Below are 17,321 nucleotides of genomic sequence, written 5' to 3' on the forward strand. Positions count from 1 at the left end.
ATGGGACTGGTACACGGGGCTTCTTAGGCTGAGGCATCCTCCTCTTGTCGTGTGGGGTAGCGACCTGCAGTGTACGAGCCTAGGATGGGCTACTTTCCAAAACAGTCATTGGAAGGTGGAAACGTAAAATGAAGTCAGGGTGTTGGCATGCGTCCTGGTTTGTTTTGGTTGTGCCAAAGCAGCTCTATAGGAAGATGGACAGGTGCAGAGGGACATAAGACCAGTAACACAATTGGAGTCATGTTTTCTTTTTTCCAAACCGCACAGGTTGGAAACTCAGTGGGTGTTGGAGGGGTCTGTAATCCATAGGCAAGTTCTGGAAGGCAACCAGTGTATTACATCGACTTGTGAACCTCTCCTTTCATGTGTGTTCAGAGCTCCGTTGGTCACATTTGGTAGACGAAAGAGCATACACAGTCAGACGAGTTCCGGAGAGGATTTTAAGAACCTTGAGAAAATGATTTACTTTCAGAAGTGGTGTTCCAACAATCACTTGAAATAAACCAGAGTCTTACACACTCTTCTCTTTCAAATTGTAAGCCGAAAAGGAGAGTCAGTCCAAAACCTGGGGCGCCTGGGTGGCTCAGTGTGTTAAGCATCTGCCTTTAGCTCAGGTCATGATCTCAGGGTCCTGGGATCGAGTCCCACATTGGGCTCCCTGCCCAGCGGGGAGTCTGCTTCTCCCTCTGCCACTCCTCCTGCTGGTGCTCTCTCTGTCAAATAGATACATAAAATCTTGAAAGAAAGACAGAGAAAGAAGGAAGGAGGGAAGGGAGAAAGCAAAGTGGGCACAGATTTCCAATCACCAGACATTGACCATCCTCAAGTTTCTGCTGCATTTATCACCTGCATCCTGGAGGTAAGAGAAGTGTGCTACAAGTTCCCCATGCTCTGCTTTGCCAGGTGCTAGCCAATATCGATGAGCTGTTTGATAGGACAGAGTTTTCTGCAGCCCCCGATCCCGGATGGCCGGATTGCTTCAACAGTGGTGTATTTGTCTTCCAACCGTCTCTGGAGACGCACGGCCTCTTGCTGCAACATGCCACAGACCACGGCAGCTTTGATGGTGAGTGATGGGAAGCTGGAAATGCGTGGAAGAGGATGGGGCTGTTTCTGGTCCCGTACCCCTGCCTCATCCTCACTTCCCCCAGAGACATGATGGCATAAGTCAGTTAAGGATCCAGTGGAAGAATGCGGCCAGACAGGGTGACAGGAATCAGTGAAGTAAGTAAATACACGACAGAGAAAAACCGCAGAAGAAAATATCCTCAGTGAGTAAATATCCTCAGTGAGTAGGAGGAACGGTTCCCCAATCCTGATCAAACAGAAAAGGGTAGGCAAACTTCTCTCTGAAGACCAGATAATAGATTTGTTTTTTTCCAGCATCACAGATCCTATGAAATCTGCTGCAGATATTTAACCGTGCAGGTGTAGAGTGAAAGTAGCCCTTGACAAAACTGACATGAACATGTCTGTGTTCCAATAAAACTTTATTGACAAAAGGGGATGCAAGCCTCAGTTGGGCAGACCCTGGTAGAGAACAAAGGGAACCACTCTGGGAAGCAAAGAGAAGCTCGTGCTTGACTTGAAGGGACATTAGTAGATGGGGGCAGTGCTAGGATTGTTGTCCCATAAGAGAAAATGGGGGACTGACGAAGAATCATCTGTGGGTAAGGACCAGGATTTGCCCATAAAGCACTGTGGGCCACTGGATAGAATTCATTGCAAGAGTTGAAAATTCGGGGGACACTACGAGGGTTTATGATGCATGGTTTGGGTTATGGGTGGAAAGTTTTGGAGAGAATATGCATGTTAAAATGAATGGTATGGGTGATCCGTCCTTTTTGAGACAGATGGTCATATTGTAGCGGGCAGAGAGAAGAAATAGAATGGGACCCCACGTGTGGGTGGGTCAAGCCCTTCAAACACATCTTGAATTCTTTGAAACGCTCTACCATCTGTGATGGGCCTCCTTGGCTGTGTGTTTGCCATTTAGGGGCGGATCAAGGCTTACTGAATAGCTTCTTCAGTAGCTGGTCAACGGCAGACATCCACAAGCACTTGCCGTTCATCTATAACTTGAGCAGTAACACGGCGTACACCTACAGCCCTGCTTTCAAACGGTAAGTTCTCCACTTTCTATAACCGTCCATGCCTGCTGCCTTCAAGCAGCCCTGTCTCTAGAATCTTTACCAGCTTTTAGAATTTGGGCAGGAAAAAACTAGATGATCCCTCTGCTTGCCTGTTGCTTTAAATCATAGATGGTCAAGACCGTACGTCTTCATGGTAGTGGTTCCCAAAGGGCGGTCTCCGGAACCTCTGTGGTTCTTTCGAATGTCTGCAGTCAAAATGACTTTAAAAAGAAGTCTTCTAAGATGTTATTTTTTTTCTCTCTCTCTTTTTTTTTTTTTATAAATGTACAGCGGGATTTTACAGAAACTCCATGATATGACTAAACAAGGCGCTAAAAAAACCCAAAACGAAACAATGCACTGAACGGAGACACAGATGGGAGAAAACAGCTGCCTCGTCTCGAGGTGGTCAAAGTCATTCTTTCGACAACTGTATTTTAAAAATACAGTTATTTTTCATGAAAATGTGTCACAGGAACACCCACATCTCATGGGTCGATTGATTTCTAATGAATTGATTAAATCCGTTTTCAGGTCTCTCGGTTTTGTTGTCCGTTGTGGTAAACACAGACAGATAGGACACATATGAACAAAGCAAAACTCTGGGTCCTCTGTGCATTTTTAAGAATATCAAGATGCCCCAGGACCAAAATGTTTGAGATTCGCTGCTGCGAGAATGGTGTTGTTGTAAACAACAGTGAGAAATCGGAGCACAATATAGGGAAAGATAATGGGAGAGCGCACATTTTTAACGGAGAATGTGTTGCCTCTAAGGAGAAGTGGGTCCTCGGGGAGTGAAAACATCCTATTCTTTCTAATGTATAAAGCAGATTTGTACATACAGGCTGTGGATGTTTGGTGTGAATGTAGTGTTAAAATTTCATGGGAAGATGATTATGGGGAAAAAAAATGTTTAGGAAGGTTGAGAGGAGAAAATTCAGAATCTTGTAAGAGAAGCCAGTTTTCTTCTTTGCGGCTTGTGTCATCTACTATAAAAGTGATTTTTTTTTCTCTTTTTTTGGTCCCTGTTGTTTTAAGGAGATGAAGGTTTGGGCTACCTACCATATTGTCTGTCTTTATAAGGCTCTTGATTTATTCTTCTAGTGTGAGGGATTTCCCCACTGGGTGATGATTATGTTTCTTGGTAGGTAGAAATCGAAATACTCGCAATGTTGATTGCAAAAAAAAGAAATGATCTCTAAGCAAAAAAAATGCAGGTCTACATAGTAGGGTTGAGACAAGCATTGATGGGCTGCTGTCTTTGACATGCCTTGTGGTTTGGGGGCAATTTCCGTGCGTGTGGAATCACTTCCAAGTGGAAAGTAGAATGTGTTGTGTTTCTTCCTTAGATTTGGTTCAAGCGTGAAGGTGGTTCACTTTTTGGGGCCCACAAAGCCATGGAACTACAAGTACAACCCCCAGACGGGGTCGGTGTTGGAGGAGGGCTCCGGGTTGGCCAACGAGCACCAGACGTCCTTCCTTAACCTCTGGTGGAAAATCTACCAGGACGGCATCCTGCCTCTTTACGGAAGCTTCCGGGATGAGGAAGAACGCGCATCTCCAGGACACTCCGTAAGCGGGTGACACCCTCTAACAGCAGGGGTGGAGAATGGGCATACACTGTGCATGATCGAATCGATACCCGGTGTACGTTCTTGAAGTGCTCCCTCCTGTTCCTGCGTGCTGTCTTTCAAAAAGGATGGCAGATACCCTGGTTTGTTGTTTCTCTGGCTCCAAATCATGAATGTTTAATGTGCCAAAATGTGGCTGTGACTGAGAGGGTTGGTGCATGAATAGATTATTTCACTTAGCCGCCTTCATCAGGGAAAGAGCCCCTTGTAGCTAAGTGCCTGCGGATGATTGATTGCTATGTTGTTCGAGGAGACCCTTGCCAATTTGCATCATCAATTCAAGTAGCTCTTGGAGGGCCTTGCTGAAGAGGCTTTTGGAAACTCTTGACTGATACCAATTTGATTTTTAAAAAAAAACGAAATGGTGACCCTTCCTGCTCTAAATAGTCGTGTTTGTGCAGCTAGTTTACTGTGGATACACCTGTCCTGCAAAAGACCTCTTGAAATTTGTTTCCAGGGAACTTTATTACCCGATCATGGCTATGATCAGGATGTGGATTAGTCCCACACCGTTGACCACCAGCCCTCGCGTTGATGGGAAAAGGAAGGGAATCCATACTTTGGTCTTGGCCGTGGTTTTCGTTGCGTGGAACTAGGTGCTGCTTCTCTTTGGGAGGACTCTGTTTCTTCCGTCATTTCACGCAAGGGAATAGGAGTTTATCTGTGTTTGTGTTGCCTCTTGTTTTCTGCTGGGTCGTTGGCTAGGCCTCGCGTTGTGTGGAAAGGAAATGAAGACATCGAGTCAGGCAGTTCTGGGAAATATGGCCAGTCGAGAGCAGTTCTAGGAGCCGTGTGCCGTGTGGTTGTTCTGGCCACAACAGGGGCAGCTTCCTGAAGGAGCACCTGTCACCTGCTTTATTGTAGCCTACGTTGTGACCTGTGACATGGCCAGGAGCCCCATGGGCTTGGGGGCTCTCTGTGTCCTCCCAGGGGTGTGAGAGCGCTTGCTTTTGCTTCCAGAGAATGAGGCTCTGTGCATGGCCAGCTCAGAACATGGATAGGTTGTTTATATGTTCTCGGGGCCCAGCTTCCTAAGTCTGGGTGCATTCCTTGGGCGAGCTTGTGTTTACTGAGGGCAGATGATAGGGTAGGAGAGTGCTGGCCACAAAGAGGCTGGGACAGGTCTTAGGGTCCCCAGGGCAGCCAGAGAGTTACAAAGAGGTAAGGAGGACTTACTAAGTGCATCCCTCTCTGTGCAGGCTGGCATCAGGGAGCTGTGCACAAAACCAGCGGCAGGGCCCAGCCAGCCTTGGCCTGCCGAGGGTCCTTCAGAGCAGACTGTGGTCACGGATGACGCCCCTCCCTCACCCAAGGGATGCCATTCAGAAGACGTAAGTAAACCCAACCTCCTCACGGGTATGCCTGGAGAATCAGAGAATCAGATGCTGGCTCTCCAAGGAGACAGAGTGGAGAGTCTGCTCCTGGGGCTCCCAGGACATGGCCCCATCTGCAGTGTCCTCTAGCTTCAAGGGGTCCTGCGTTCATGTAGATCATTGCACCGTGCCCCGGGGGGTACACTGAATAATGCTCCCCCACCGACATGCGCGCGTCCTAATTCTGGGAACTTAAACATGCTACCTTATCAGGAAAGGGGGTCTTGGCTGGTGTGGTCAGGTTGAGGACCTCCAGAGAATGATTCTGGGCTTTCCAGGTGGACCCTGTGTCATCACGAGGGTCCTCATATGGGGGCGGCAGAGGGAGATTCGCTGATTAAACATGTCACAGAAGAAACAGAGGCCAGACAGAAATGAGAAGACACCAGTTCTGCTGGCGTTAGGGGAACACAGCCACAGGCCGGGGCTGCGGGGGCCTCGAGAAGTGGGAAAAAGCCAGGAGATGGACAGTCTGCTGGAGCCTGCAGAAGGATCTCACGGTGGCCCATACATTGACGTGAGCCCTGTGACACCCATGTGAGACTTCCGAGCTCCGGAACCGCAAGGTGGTCAGTCTGCATTGTTTGAAGCCGCCCAGATAGGCAACAAATGTGGGCGTTTGTTACATTCGTTACAGCAGCCACAGGAAGCTAAGACGCACCCTGACAACAGGTGTGGGTCTCACCCTGATATTGCGGGGTCCCCGAGTTGTCAGGTTCGAAAGGCGTTGCTTGTATCTCCCTTGAACCCCGCGGCCAGGCCACAGGGTTCTACATCCGGAGAGTGTTTGCCAAACCACCAATGCAAATATGACTTGGAGATTAATGTGGACCCGTGTGCTCATTTCTGCTGAGGCTGGGTGTGCTGAATTCCCGTCCTCGGATGGATCTGGGCTATGGTGTCAAGGGACGTCATATATTTTTCCATGCGCTTCACGTAGGTCTGGGAAAACTGTGTCTCATTGGTTTGGAATAGTCGCTCTTTAAATTGTAGCAAACGTGTCCGTAGATGGCACTCTGTTCTTTATTATACAACGGAACAAATCGCATTGTCAAGTTGTTGATAGCCTTGGAGGTTGGAGGTCACATCAACCCAGACAAAGTGAGACCCTCAGCTGTGTTAGGAGAAAAGGAGAGTTTCCTGGTTTCTCATTCCTCCTGATGGTACAGGAAACCCCCTCCCGGTCCATATGTGGTCCCGGGAAGCGTCCCGTGTGAGTTCAAGACAGGGCGTGGGCTTCTTGTAGGAATGTGAAGAATCGGTCTGTTAAGCTCTTACAGTGTGTGTACAACTCCCTGTTCTGTCACCAGGAGCCCCGCCTGGGGGGATCAGGAAGAAATGGGGTCAGGAAGAAAATTCAGCATTCCCACAAATGTTTAGCGGACACGTGGACTCAATTAAGTAATGCTCAGAAAACCCTTTTGCACCTTGATGGTTGATTTTATCCATCAGCTTGACTGGGCTAAGGGCTGCCAGATAGCTCGTAGAAGGTCATTTCTAGGGGTTTCCGTGAGGGTGTTTCTGGAAGACATGAGCAATTGAATGGGTACTTGGAATGAAGAAGACCCTCCCCCAACCTCTCAAGGTGGGTGGGTCTCATCCCAGCCCATGGAGGGCTTGAATCAAACAAAAAGCAGAGGAAGGGCAGACTTGCTGTGTGGCAGCTGGGATTTGCATGATCTCCTGCCCTCAAGCATTAGTGCTCCTGGTTTTCAGGTCTTTAGACCCAACGGACTATCACCACTGGCTTTCCTCAGCTTCCATCTTACAGAAGGCAGATAGGGACCCTGCCAGCCTCCCATCACTGTACGAGCCAGTCTCTCAGAATACCTCCCTGTAAATCTGTAAGTCTTATCGGTCCTGTTTCTCCAGAGACCACGGACTCATTCATCAACGCTGTTTCTAATTCCCAGTGATCCCATTTTAATCGCGTTCTATCATTTGGCAGTGTGTATTAGCTGTTTTCTAGCTATGTCTAGAAGCTTTGTCTGAATAAGAATCACTTGACAGAATGATGTCAACGTGATTGATAAAACCTGTTCTTGATCCCATGGACACCACCCCATTCCCAAGGACCGCCAGCAACCCTGTTTCAAAAGCAAGTGTGGGCTCTGGATCCTTTGGTCGCTGGTGGGACCCCATGGGTTGTCACCAGTCCTGAAAAATCAAGGAAGCCCAGTGTAGACAGAGATTTTGCAGAAACTCTAGGAGACTTGAATTCCGTGGGCCACGCTGTACCCATCTCAGAAGAACCAGAAACATATTCACAGTCCAAAGAGAGCTTCGGTTCCACGAATACCGTCTTCTCCACATTGGGTTCATTAATGTTGATTTCCTTGATTGCTGTGGCTTTTTTTGGTATCTGCTTCATACCTTAGTTTGGCTTCATAATTGTTGGTGAACCTTTGATGTACACAACAGATGTCCTTGTGTCTGAGTGTTTACAAGCGGCATTTCAACCCAAGTCGGCCGAGCCAGGTCAAGGCGAGATCTTCCTGCAAAAGGGACCGGGCTTCTGGGCAAAGCCAACAGAAAGAACCTGCATCTCAGGATGGGGTTCCCTCAACGCCTGCTGAGCTGGACCGTGGCAATCCAAGTACACAAGTCCACTACAGCAGCCCAGACATTGGGTCAGCTGGCTCCATCCGTGGCAGAAGATTGCGGTGCCACTTGGACAAGTTTGCTGTGGTCCCGAACCCAACCCCATCCTTAAGGGGTAATGTTGGGGAAAGGAGGACGGTGGGAAAATATCATAAGAACTGGAGAAAAGTGGGTTCAGAACAATCCTCATATGAGAGAAGGAATGTCATTGAAAATGAAAACCCTTCTGTGTCCCTACAGAAAGTGAGGTCTGTAGATGGGATCTCGGGCTGCCGTCGTGCTCTGCTCAGTGCAGTCTGAGCCCAAGGCCAGGGGTGGGTACAGGGGAGATGACGCCCTGGGTGGGTTGAGTGTGCTCAGCTCAGGATAATCCACTAGTCCTCACAAGTAACCGTGGAACTCCAGTCTCTCGTCTTGGCAGCCCTAGTGGACTGGCCCTGCTCCAGCTCATCTACACACTCCCACACCCCAGGCCTCGCAAACATTTCCAGACAGCAGGCCCCTGCAGTGAAGGACCTGTGTCTGCAATTGCAAAGGAAGCAGCCAGAGGAAGGAGTACAGGATGACCCACCTGGATGCCTAACTTTGATTTCGACTAACGTGCTCAGAGGAAGAAGGGATCCCGCAAACATGAAGAGGCAGAAAGGGAACGTATTCTTGTCTGTTGAAATGTGTAATTATGACCAGAGGGTGCTGTCTCTGATGATCCAAGGGAAAAAGGCGGTGGCGGGGGGGTGGGGGGGGGGACTCAGGTGTCTGAGACTCTGCCAGATTCACTTTTCCATGTCCTGGACACTCAGAGGGGAAGGGGCTCTGGACAGAGTACTCTGAGCACCCCTTGCGTATGTCCTATTTCCCAGGGAGGAGGACAGGGATCCAGAAAAGAGCTCAGGAATGGGCAGGTGCTGGAGAAAGGGCTGGAGATGGAAATGAAGCCACTTGGATACGTAAATATGGACTCAACCCTGAACAGCTGTGGGGGTTATGCTGGCAGTCCACAGCACTTTGCACACTTTGCTGGAATAAAAAGAATGTACACAAGGAAGAGTGTTTCGGGGTATCTGGTTCATCCTTCGATCTCCTATTCCCGTCCCATCTGTCTCTGCCTTTCCATCCTACCACCCTTAAATAATGTGTTGTAGTGATGGACTCTTGAAGACATCTCAGGGCTTGACTATGATACGCATGTGTCTCTTACCCAGTTGGTGGGAATGCAAGTTGGTGCAGCCACTTTGGAGAACAGTGTGGAGACTCCTCAAGAAATTAAAAATAGAGATTCCCTATGACCCTGCAATCGCACTACTGGGTATTTACCCCAAAGATACAGATGTTGTGAAAAGAAGAGCCATCTGTACCCCAATGTTCATAACAGCAATGGCCACGGTCGCCAAACTGTGGAAAGAACCAAGATGCCCTTCAACGGATGAATGGATAAGGAAGATGTGGTCCATATACACGATGGAGTATTATGCCTCCATCAGAAAGGATGAATACCCAACTTTTGTAGCAACATGGACGGGACTGGAAGAGATTATGCTGAGTGAAATAAGTCAAGCAGAGAGAGTCAAGTATCATATGGTCTCACTTATTTGTGGAGCATAACAAAGAACACCCAGGACATGGGGAGATGGAGAGGAGAGGGAGTTGAGGGAAACTGGAAGGGGAGATGAACCATTAGAGACTGTGGACTCTGAAAAACAACCTGAGGGTTTTGAAGGGGTGGGGGGTGAGAGGTTGGGTGAGCTGGGTGGTGGGTAATAGAGAGGACACGTATTGCATGGAGCACTGGGTGTGGTGCAAAAACAATGAATTCTGTTAGGCTGAAAAGAAATAAAAAAATAAATAAGTAAAATCAATAAAGTCCTCAGGCTTTTAAAAGGAAGGGATGCGGCCCTAAATTCGACTCCAGAAACCAATATTACACTATATGTTAACTAACTAGAATTTAAATTAAAACTTGAAACAAACAAAAAAAAAACAACCAAACAAAAAAGAAACAAACAAAAAAAAGGAAGGGATGCTTTCACAGTATCTGGGGGATAGTACCCCAGGCAGAGTGCCTTATATGGAATTAATTATGAAGCGTAACTGCCATCTACCGGCCATGTATTGACTTATTGATTCTGGATCTTGAATTTGGGGACCTGGAACCCAGTCTAAAAAAAAAAAAAAGAGAGAGAGAGATTATTTTCATAAGTTCCTATCAATAGACAGAGCTAGGTCCTGAATGTGGGATCCGTATTGAAGATAGCAGCCTTCGAATGATGGCAAGAGTATTGACAGTTTGGTCTCAGTTTTCCAAAGTAAAGCTGAATGTCTAATCTTCTTCCCATATATAAATTAATGTTTTAGAGAAAAAAATATTTGCCCTTTACTGTCTTCACAGTCAAGTGTTGTGTGTTCCAGTATTGTGAGTGAGGGAATGAAGTTAATGAAACAATGAAGAATGCCCTTTAGTTTTTTGAAGTTATTGGTTGTTTTTACTGTGGTTTCTTAGAACATCTTTGTTTTTTCATAAAACTTTTTTTTGAGGGATAACATACATGTAGAAAAAGGGGGGTGCACGTGGTATGTGATAAGTATACATCTTAATGCATTTTCAGAGTGAAAAAAAATTCCTAAATCGCCACAATCCAGATCCAGAAACTCACCCCCAAAAGACCTCTCGTACCCTCCCAATCACTAGGAAAGGCTATCCTGACCTTGACCCACACTACTTACTTGTGAGGGCTTTTGAGCTCCTTATGAACGGGATCCAACTGTATGTACTTTTTGGTCTGGTGTCTTTCACTTGACATCTTTAGGAGATCCATTCGTCTTATTGGGGGATTTGATAGTTCATTGATTCCGTGGGCTGCATATTATCAAATTGTAGCAAGATATAATGTATTGTTTAATTCTAGTGTTGGTGGACGCATTGCCATTTTGGGTAACACGGATAACCCCACTAGGAACCACCTTATACATGCATTTAGTTGCGCTTGCTAAGCATTTTTGGAGAGGTTATCCTTAATGGCGGGGTTGTTAGATCAGAAGGCACGCATGTATATCCTTTTGCATTAATAGATTCAGCCAACGATTTTGCAAGTGGTTGCACCCTTAGTAGGGTGGGGGAGTCCTGATGGCTTGAGGTCTTCAGCTTTCTTCCAAAGTGCCAGTGAGCACGTGGGGCATCTCCTCATGCTTTTACTTGGCAAGTATAAGATGGCGTTGAGTTGACTTAAGCCAATTCTTAGGTAGATGCTTATCAAGCTTTGAGTCTTTGGGAAATGCTTGTTCAAATATTTTGAACATTGTTTTTCTTTGGCATTTCCTTTTTTATTGGTAAGTTGGAGTTTTCACAATTTATATATATTTCAGATACAAGTTCTTTTTCAGTAGTACGGTATAAATACGTTCTCCTACTCTGTTCCCTTTGGAATCCTCACACGGCATCCTTCAATGAATAGAAGTTCTTAGTTTAGCCGGGATTTAATATATCCTTCATGAGGACTATGGATTGTTTACTCTTTAGGAAGTCTGTCCGTAAACGAAGGTCATGGAGATAATCACCTTGGTTGTCTTACAGAATTTTTATTGTTCCTATCTTTTATAGGTAAGGGCATAATCCAGTTGAATGGATGTTAGGTAGTGAATGAGTTCGGGGTCAACATTCACAACTGTTACATGAGGGTCTGTCATTAACTCGGCATGGGGTCGCAATGCCATCCCCCATTTGGGGGATGGCAATACCATCATTCCCCCCCACCTGCTTTGTTTCCTTTCCTATATGTGGATGGATCCATTTCCAGATTCTCGATTCTTTTATTTTTCCCTTTCTTGCAATTACAGTAACATACTGCCACAATTACCGAGGCTTTAAAGTAAGTCTCAATATGGGTCATACAAGCCCTTCAACATTTTTCTTCTTTCCTTACCTCGTCTTAATTTCCTTTAAGTTCCCATATGAATATTAGGATCAGCTTTGCGGTGTCTTGGAAAACAAACCATCTTCTGGAATTTCGACTGGGATTGTGTTGAATCTATAGCTGGGTTTTAGAAAGACTAATACCACCAAAGTTTCAGTCTTACACTCAATGGATTTAGAGTATTTCTACTTTTCGATGATTATTAATTTCTCCCAATATGTTATTTTTTAAAGGACAGATCTTGCATACATTTTGCTAGACTTATTCCTGGTTTTTGGTGGTTTGTGAGGCTATGACAAATAGTGTCATTGTGAATGCTAAGTTTTTGTCCGGATTCTTCTGGTTATGCTGTACACACCTTTATATCATCTGCAAGTGAGATGCCGCCCAGTCATTTCTTGAAATGTCCATCCTGCTTGTAGTGTGTGGTATCACCAATTCATTCCTAGGTGTTTTCTCAAGAGAAATGAATGTTTATGATCATGCAAAAATAGCAGATTGATTTGCTTTTGGTTTTGTTTTTAAAGATTTTATTTATTTGACAGAGAGAGCACAAGCAGGGTGAGTGGTAGGCAGAGAGAGAAGCAGACTCCCACACTGAGCTGGGAGCCTGACTCTGGTCTCGATCGCAGGACCCTGGGATCACGACCTGAGCCGAAGGCGGATGCTCAACTGATTGAGCCCCCCAGGAGCCCTGCAGATTGATCTGTAATAGCTCAAAACAGGACACAGCTCAAGTGTCCATCCACAGGTCAAAGTATGAACAAAGTGTGGTCCATCCTCACACTGGAAAACTGCTCAGTAACCAAAGGGAATGCACTTTTGATCCAGGCAGCAAAGTTGCAAAGGATAAGTATACCGAGTTGAAGAAGCCAGACAAAAGATAAAACATACCATGTGGTTCTGCATGTTTCCCGTCTACCTTTCTGTGTTCTTATGTTTAAGATGTAACTCTTTAAGATGTTCAGAATGAGGTTTTGTCTTCTTTTTATCTGAATACCTTTTTGCCTTTTACCTGGGGTAGTTTGTTGACATTTAATGTAATTACTAGTCCATTTATGTTTAAGTCTGTCCCTTGGTTTGCTTTTCATGATCACCGATTTGAAAGATCTTTTTCTCGCTTTTTAATCTTTGGATTGATTAATGTGTTTTTACTTATTTCATTTATTTACATATCAGTTTGCATTATTTTGATTATTTTTTAAGTGGTTACCTGGAGATTCCAGTTTTCATTCCTAACTTTGACATAACGTAATATATTAAAGACTTTACCGCTTCGGGGAGTAGAAGAACCCCAGAAAGCTTTCAAACTGTCCATTTCCCTCCACATTTTGTTCTCTTGTTGTCTATTTTCATTCTACACCTACTTTATACAGTCCAAGTCCCCTTAAGCTATATCATTTTATTTTCATTCCATCTTCCATTCTATCAGTAATCATTGTCTTCTCCCCAAAGAACTTCCTTTATCATTTATTTTAATTCAAGCTTCATGCTGAACATTTCCCTCCTCCATCTGTATATCTGACAATTCCTTTATTTAACCTTCATGTGGGGGGCCATATTTTTCTGAACGTAGAATCCTCACTTGGTAGTTTCTTTGTATAAGGGCACTCGGGTGATGTTGTTTCTTAATCTTCTGACTGCCATTATTTCTCTGAAAATTCATCTTCCAGGCTCATGCGTATGTGTTTGAGGGTCATTTGTCTCTTTGCTCTGGCTGCTCTAAAGATTTCTGTCTTGGGCTTTGGTCATCTGTTTTATAATTATGGCTCTGGGTTTTTTATTCTTTATATTCCTTCTGCTTGGAATTTGTAGCCTGGCCCTGTCTTCCTTCTGCCCATTCTCTCTCTCTCTCTGTCTCCCTCTTTTTCTCCTTCCCTCTACCCACTCTCCTACCCTCTGGAATCCTAATTACATCTTCAGTACGACTGGTTACCTTGTTTGCTCTCACTATGACTCCCCTCTCTGTATTCTTCTCCCACCTGTCTTTCCATGCTTCTTTCTACTGGCCTCCTTCCCATTTAACTCATCTTCTCTTTCATTGTGTTTAATCGCTGTTAAACACACATCCTGAACACTTAATTTCACTTATTGTATTTTTGACCCCAATAAACATCAAATACTTCATAGGGCAGTTTCCGTACTTCACTGAAATTCTCCAACTTGTCCCTTTATTTAAAGTGTTTCTTGCACTTGGTTATAGTCCATGTCTGATCAGTCTTATTATCTGGATTTCATGTAGATCTATTCTTGTGGTTTGGCTTTGTTTTTCCTCTTGGTCTTCATTCATTTGGTCTTGTCTGGCTCTGTGCTAGTTGATTTTTGATACCACACAACACACTGCATATGGAAAAATTACAGAGATCACTGGGAGCTCTGAATCATATTACCATCATCATCCAGAATGCATTGCTTTTTTTTCCTCTTTCTTTTTTTTTTTTTTTCCTCCCTGGCAGAAAGTTTTCATAGAGGTGGTTTGCCCACACCCGGTCAGAGTTTGAGCTGGTGTGAAGTTGGGCTTTTGTGTTTGTAAGAGCTGCTCTATTTCCAGTCTCCCTTTTAAGTGCATTCCCTCATGAAAGCCTGTGGTGTTCAGAAGGTCCCTCCTGAATCCCTCATCATTTATGGGTTCCTCAGCCTCATTGTGTGGCTGAACTCTCTGCTCATAATCTTCCTGCAGCTTCTTGGTTACCTCAAGGGGGGCTAGGCTGCCAGGTGCATTTACTGTTTTCCTATCACAGGGGCAACCCACCCTGCCCACGTGATTTCTACAGTGTGTTTGCAGGGACAGCAGGGAAATGTCTCAATATTTTCTAGCCTCTGTGGCAGACAATCTTGCAGAAGCCTTTGGACTATTTATGGCCTCCAGCCATGGGCACAAACTTGCTTCCTGACCATGAATTGCTTAGGCTTGCTGTATAACAAACAACCCTAAATAGGTAAAAATCTATGTCTGTGTCCCAGTCAGCTGTGGTGCCAAAAGCATGCTGGGCTCCACACAGTCACCAAGGGGTCCAGGATCCTCCTGGAGTTCTGGTCCAGCTTCTCTTAGGGCGTTCCTTGTCCACTGTGGCTCCCGAGAGAAAGTTAGGCCTTCCTGCTGAAGCCAGTCATCGCACACCATGCATTGTATTGTCTCCCGTGCTCCTGGAATGATCTTAGCTGTGGACCATCCTTAAAGGCATTGAGAAAACTTGAGAACAAAACATTGAGAAAAGCCTTGATTTGCTTTCTGGAATGGTTTGTTTTCTCATGGAACCCCAGTTGGAAGAGGTTGGATGGATCTTGTTCTTCACCTGACCTGTGAGTAAAGAGGGTTAAGAAAAGTCTCCTGCGTCGGTGGATGTGACTCACATCCACATCCCAGTGGTGTGGGTGAGAAGTCATCGTGTGACTCCACTTGGTACAAGGAAGATGGGGACAGAAGACCAGATGCAGGAATGGGTGAACCTGGCACCATCTGCCCTGCACCTGTTCCTGTCACCCTGCCTTGTATCGTGGAGGCAAACAAAATAGATTGGGTGTTTTCAGATATTTGCAAGAGATTTGTCCTAATTTCCTTTTCTTTCTTTCTTTATGACAGACGATAGGTTGGCCTGAACCTGAGACATCCGCTGGAGTGAGGTGTGACCCATTGTCGCCACCCTCCCCCCAATGTGCAGACTCCTCAGGGACCCAGACCTCCTCGGTACACCTCATTTGCAATCTTTATGCACATCTGTGTCTCCTGTTGTCTTCTTGGTGTGTCTTTGTCCATCGAATACCAAAGAAGATGGCCCGTGTTTTTTCTTCTTCATCCCTTGATCTTTCTGAATCTGATCGTTCCCAACCTTGAACACAGGCTGTGATTCATCAGTCTATATAGGACCTGGGTATCCATTCCAATTTCTGTTGGTCATTTGGTTAGTCCATTGTCCTTTAGGAAGAGTTAGAAATGACAAAGGTGTAACATCGCCAGGACATATATTCTCCCTTTAAAAAAATTTTTTTTTTGGCAGGATTTTTGGACCCATGTTTAATAGTAGTGTTGAAGGATTATGAGTCCTACCTCTGTTTTTGCTTAATTTTCCCTCAGGAATCTGGGCTTTTCTTACTGTGCCTCATGAGAAGATTGAGCTCAGACTCCGCTGTGCTTATTGAGACACAAGCTTCGTAAAATGCTTCCATGGACTTTTGGTATAAACTATATGGTTTATAACCCTTGAGCAACACAGGGTCGCACTGCACGGGTCCACTTATACACACATTTTTTTTTTTTTTTGATAAATACAGTACCATCCTATAAATGTGTTTTCACATCTTATGACTGACTCAATCACATTTTCTTTTCTCCGGCTTATGTTATTGTAAGAATACAGGCTATAATATATAGATTATGCAAATATTTAGAATATGCAGAATATCTGTTGATTGACTCTTTAATGTTATTGGTAAGGCTTTTGGTCAACATAGGCTGTTTATGGTTAAGTTTTGGGAGAGTCAGCAATTATACGTGGATTTTCGACCGTGTGTGGGTCAGTACACGTAACCCCATGTTATTCAGGGGTGAATTGCCATTGAGTCCTTGTCTGAAAAATTACCTTTGGTGCATCCCATAAAAACTTCCAGCCTCTCATCTTGTGTGAGAAATGGTGGGTGTGAGGGGAGAAGGTGGGAAGGGGGAAGCTCCCCTTTCTAGTCTTTGTGGAAAGGGCCGTTCGACACGACACGTTCCTTTGATCTCATTCTCCCTGACGGAGTTCTCAGTTCTTGTGGTTAAAACTGTAGTCGTGTGAAGCCGTCTGCGGACTAACGATGGAATGGTTATGTTTCTAGCAGCCCGCGGATAAAGCAGAAGGTGGCCCACCTGTGGAAATCTTGGAACCAAGCCTGGAGCCCCCTGTGGATGTCCCCGGGGACCCCATTCCTCAGGATGCTTTGGAGGTGGTACCCTAATTGTCTTGCCAGGCCCTCCTGCTGGTTGCTGTCCACCATCACTGGGGCCGGCAGTCCTCACGCACCAGCTGCTACCTCAATGCCCAGCCTGACGTTGTTGAAATAAGGCTGCCTGCTTCTCTCGTTGCCTCTGATTCATCTTCCTCCTTTCCAGCATTTGCCTGGGGTGCTTGGTCACTTTCTTTCCTGTCCTGAATCATCACGGCCTTTGTCTCCTGAAACACTGTTCTGCAACAGTTAATTGACGGTCTGGGGCTTTGTTGTCCTTCCGTATAGTGGGCGAGCATTGGAATGACTGCCTCGTGAGCTGCTCTCTCAAATGAAGAGGATAATGATGGAAAATCTGGGGGCGAACGTTTGGAACCAAATGGCACAGGCCGTGCTTTCTCACCTCTTCCAGATGTCCTCGTCTTAAGTTTTCTTCTTTCCATGGATACGCTGAATGAAAACTATCAAAAAAAAAAAAATCTTTTTCTAATAGCGATTGAATGACATAATAGTTTCCATAATAGTTAATATGGCTCTGGAGCCAGGCATTGGGTTCTGAGGAAAGCTAGTATTGAACAGGGGTCTGTTTGAGTGGCTGTTAGCTGGCTACTATAGCCTGAGGGGCTTATGCTCATGGTCCATTTATGTCTCACAGTCCTGGGAGCCTAAAGTCCAAGGTCAGGCTGAGACCTGCTTCGTGGTTCATAGACCTCTGTCTCGTTGCTGTGTCCTCACACAGACCAAGGGTCGAGG

General features: G+C 45.5%; 1 protein-coding gene across 7 annotated transcripts in view; it reads left to right on the top strand.

Moving 5' to 3' along the window:
• Window positions 1–17,321, top strand: part of GYG2 (glycogenin 2) — a 34,549-nt gene that overhangs the window by 16,021 nt on the left and 1,207 nt on the right. For 4 of the 7 annotated variants that reach the window (XM_045994387.1, XM_045994390.1, XM_045994386.1 and 1 more), the window contains 6 exons: window positions 904–1,066; window positions 1,997–2,123; window positions 3,482–3,704; window positions 4,963–5,094; window positions 15,229–15,333; window positions 16,461–16,568. In XM_045994387.1, coding sequence (XP_045850343.1) covers window positions 904–1,066; window positions 1,997–2,123; window positions 3,482–3,704; window positions 4,963–5,094; window positions 15,229–15,333; window positions 16,461–16,568 — 858 coding nt within the window. The remainder of the gene's footprint in view (window positions 1–903; window positions 1,067–1,996; window positions 2,124–3,481; window positions 3,705–4,962; window positions 5,095–15,228; window positions 15,334–16,460; window positions 16,569–17,321) is intronic. The other 3 variants (XM_045994389.1, XM_045994392.1, XM_045994393.1) reach the window with 3 other exon arrangements.

The sequence above is a fragment of the Meles meles genome, chromosome X, assembly GCF_922984935.1.
Source record: "Meles meles chromosome X, mMelMel3.1 paternal haplotype, whole genome shotgun sequence".
Lineage (NCBI taxonomy): Eukaryota > Metazoa > Chordata > Mammalia > Carnivora > Mustelidae > Meles > Meles meles.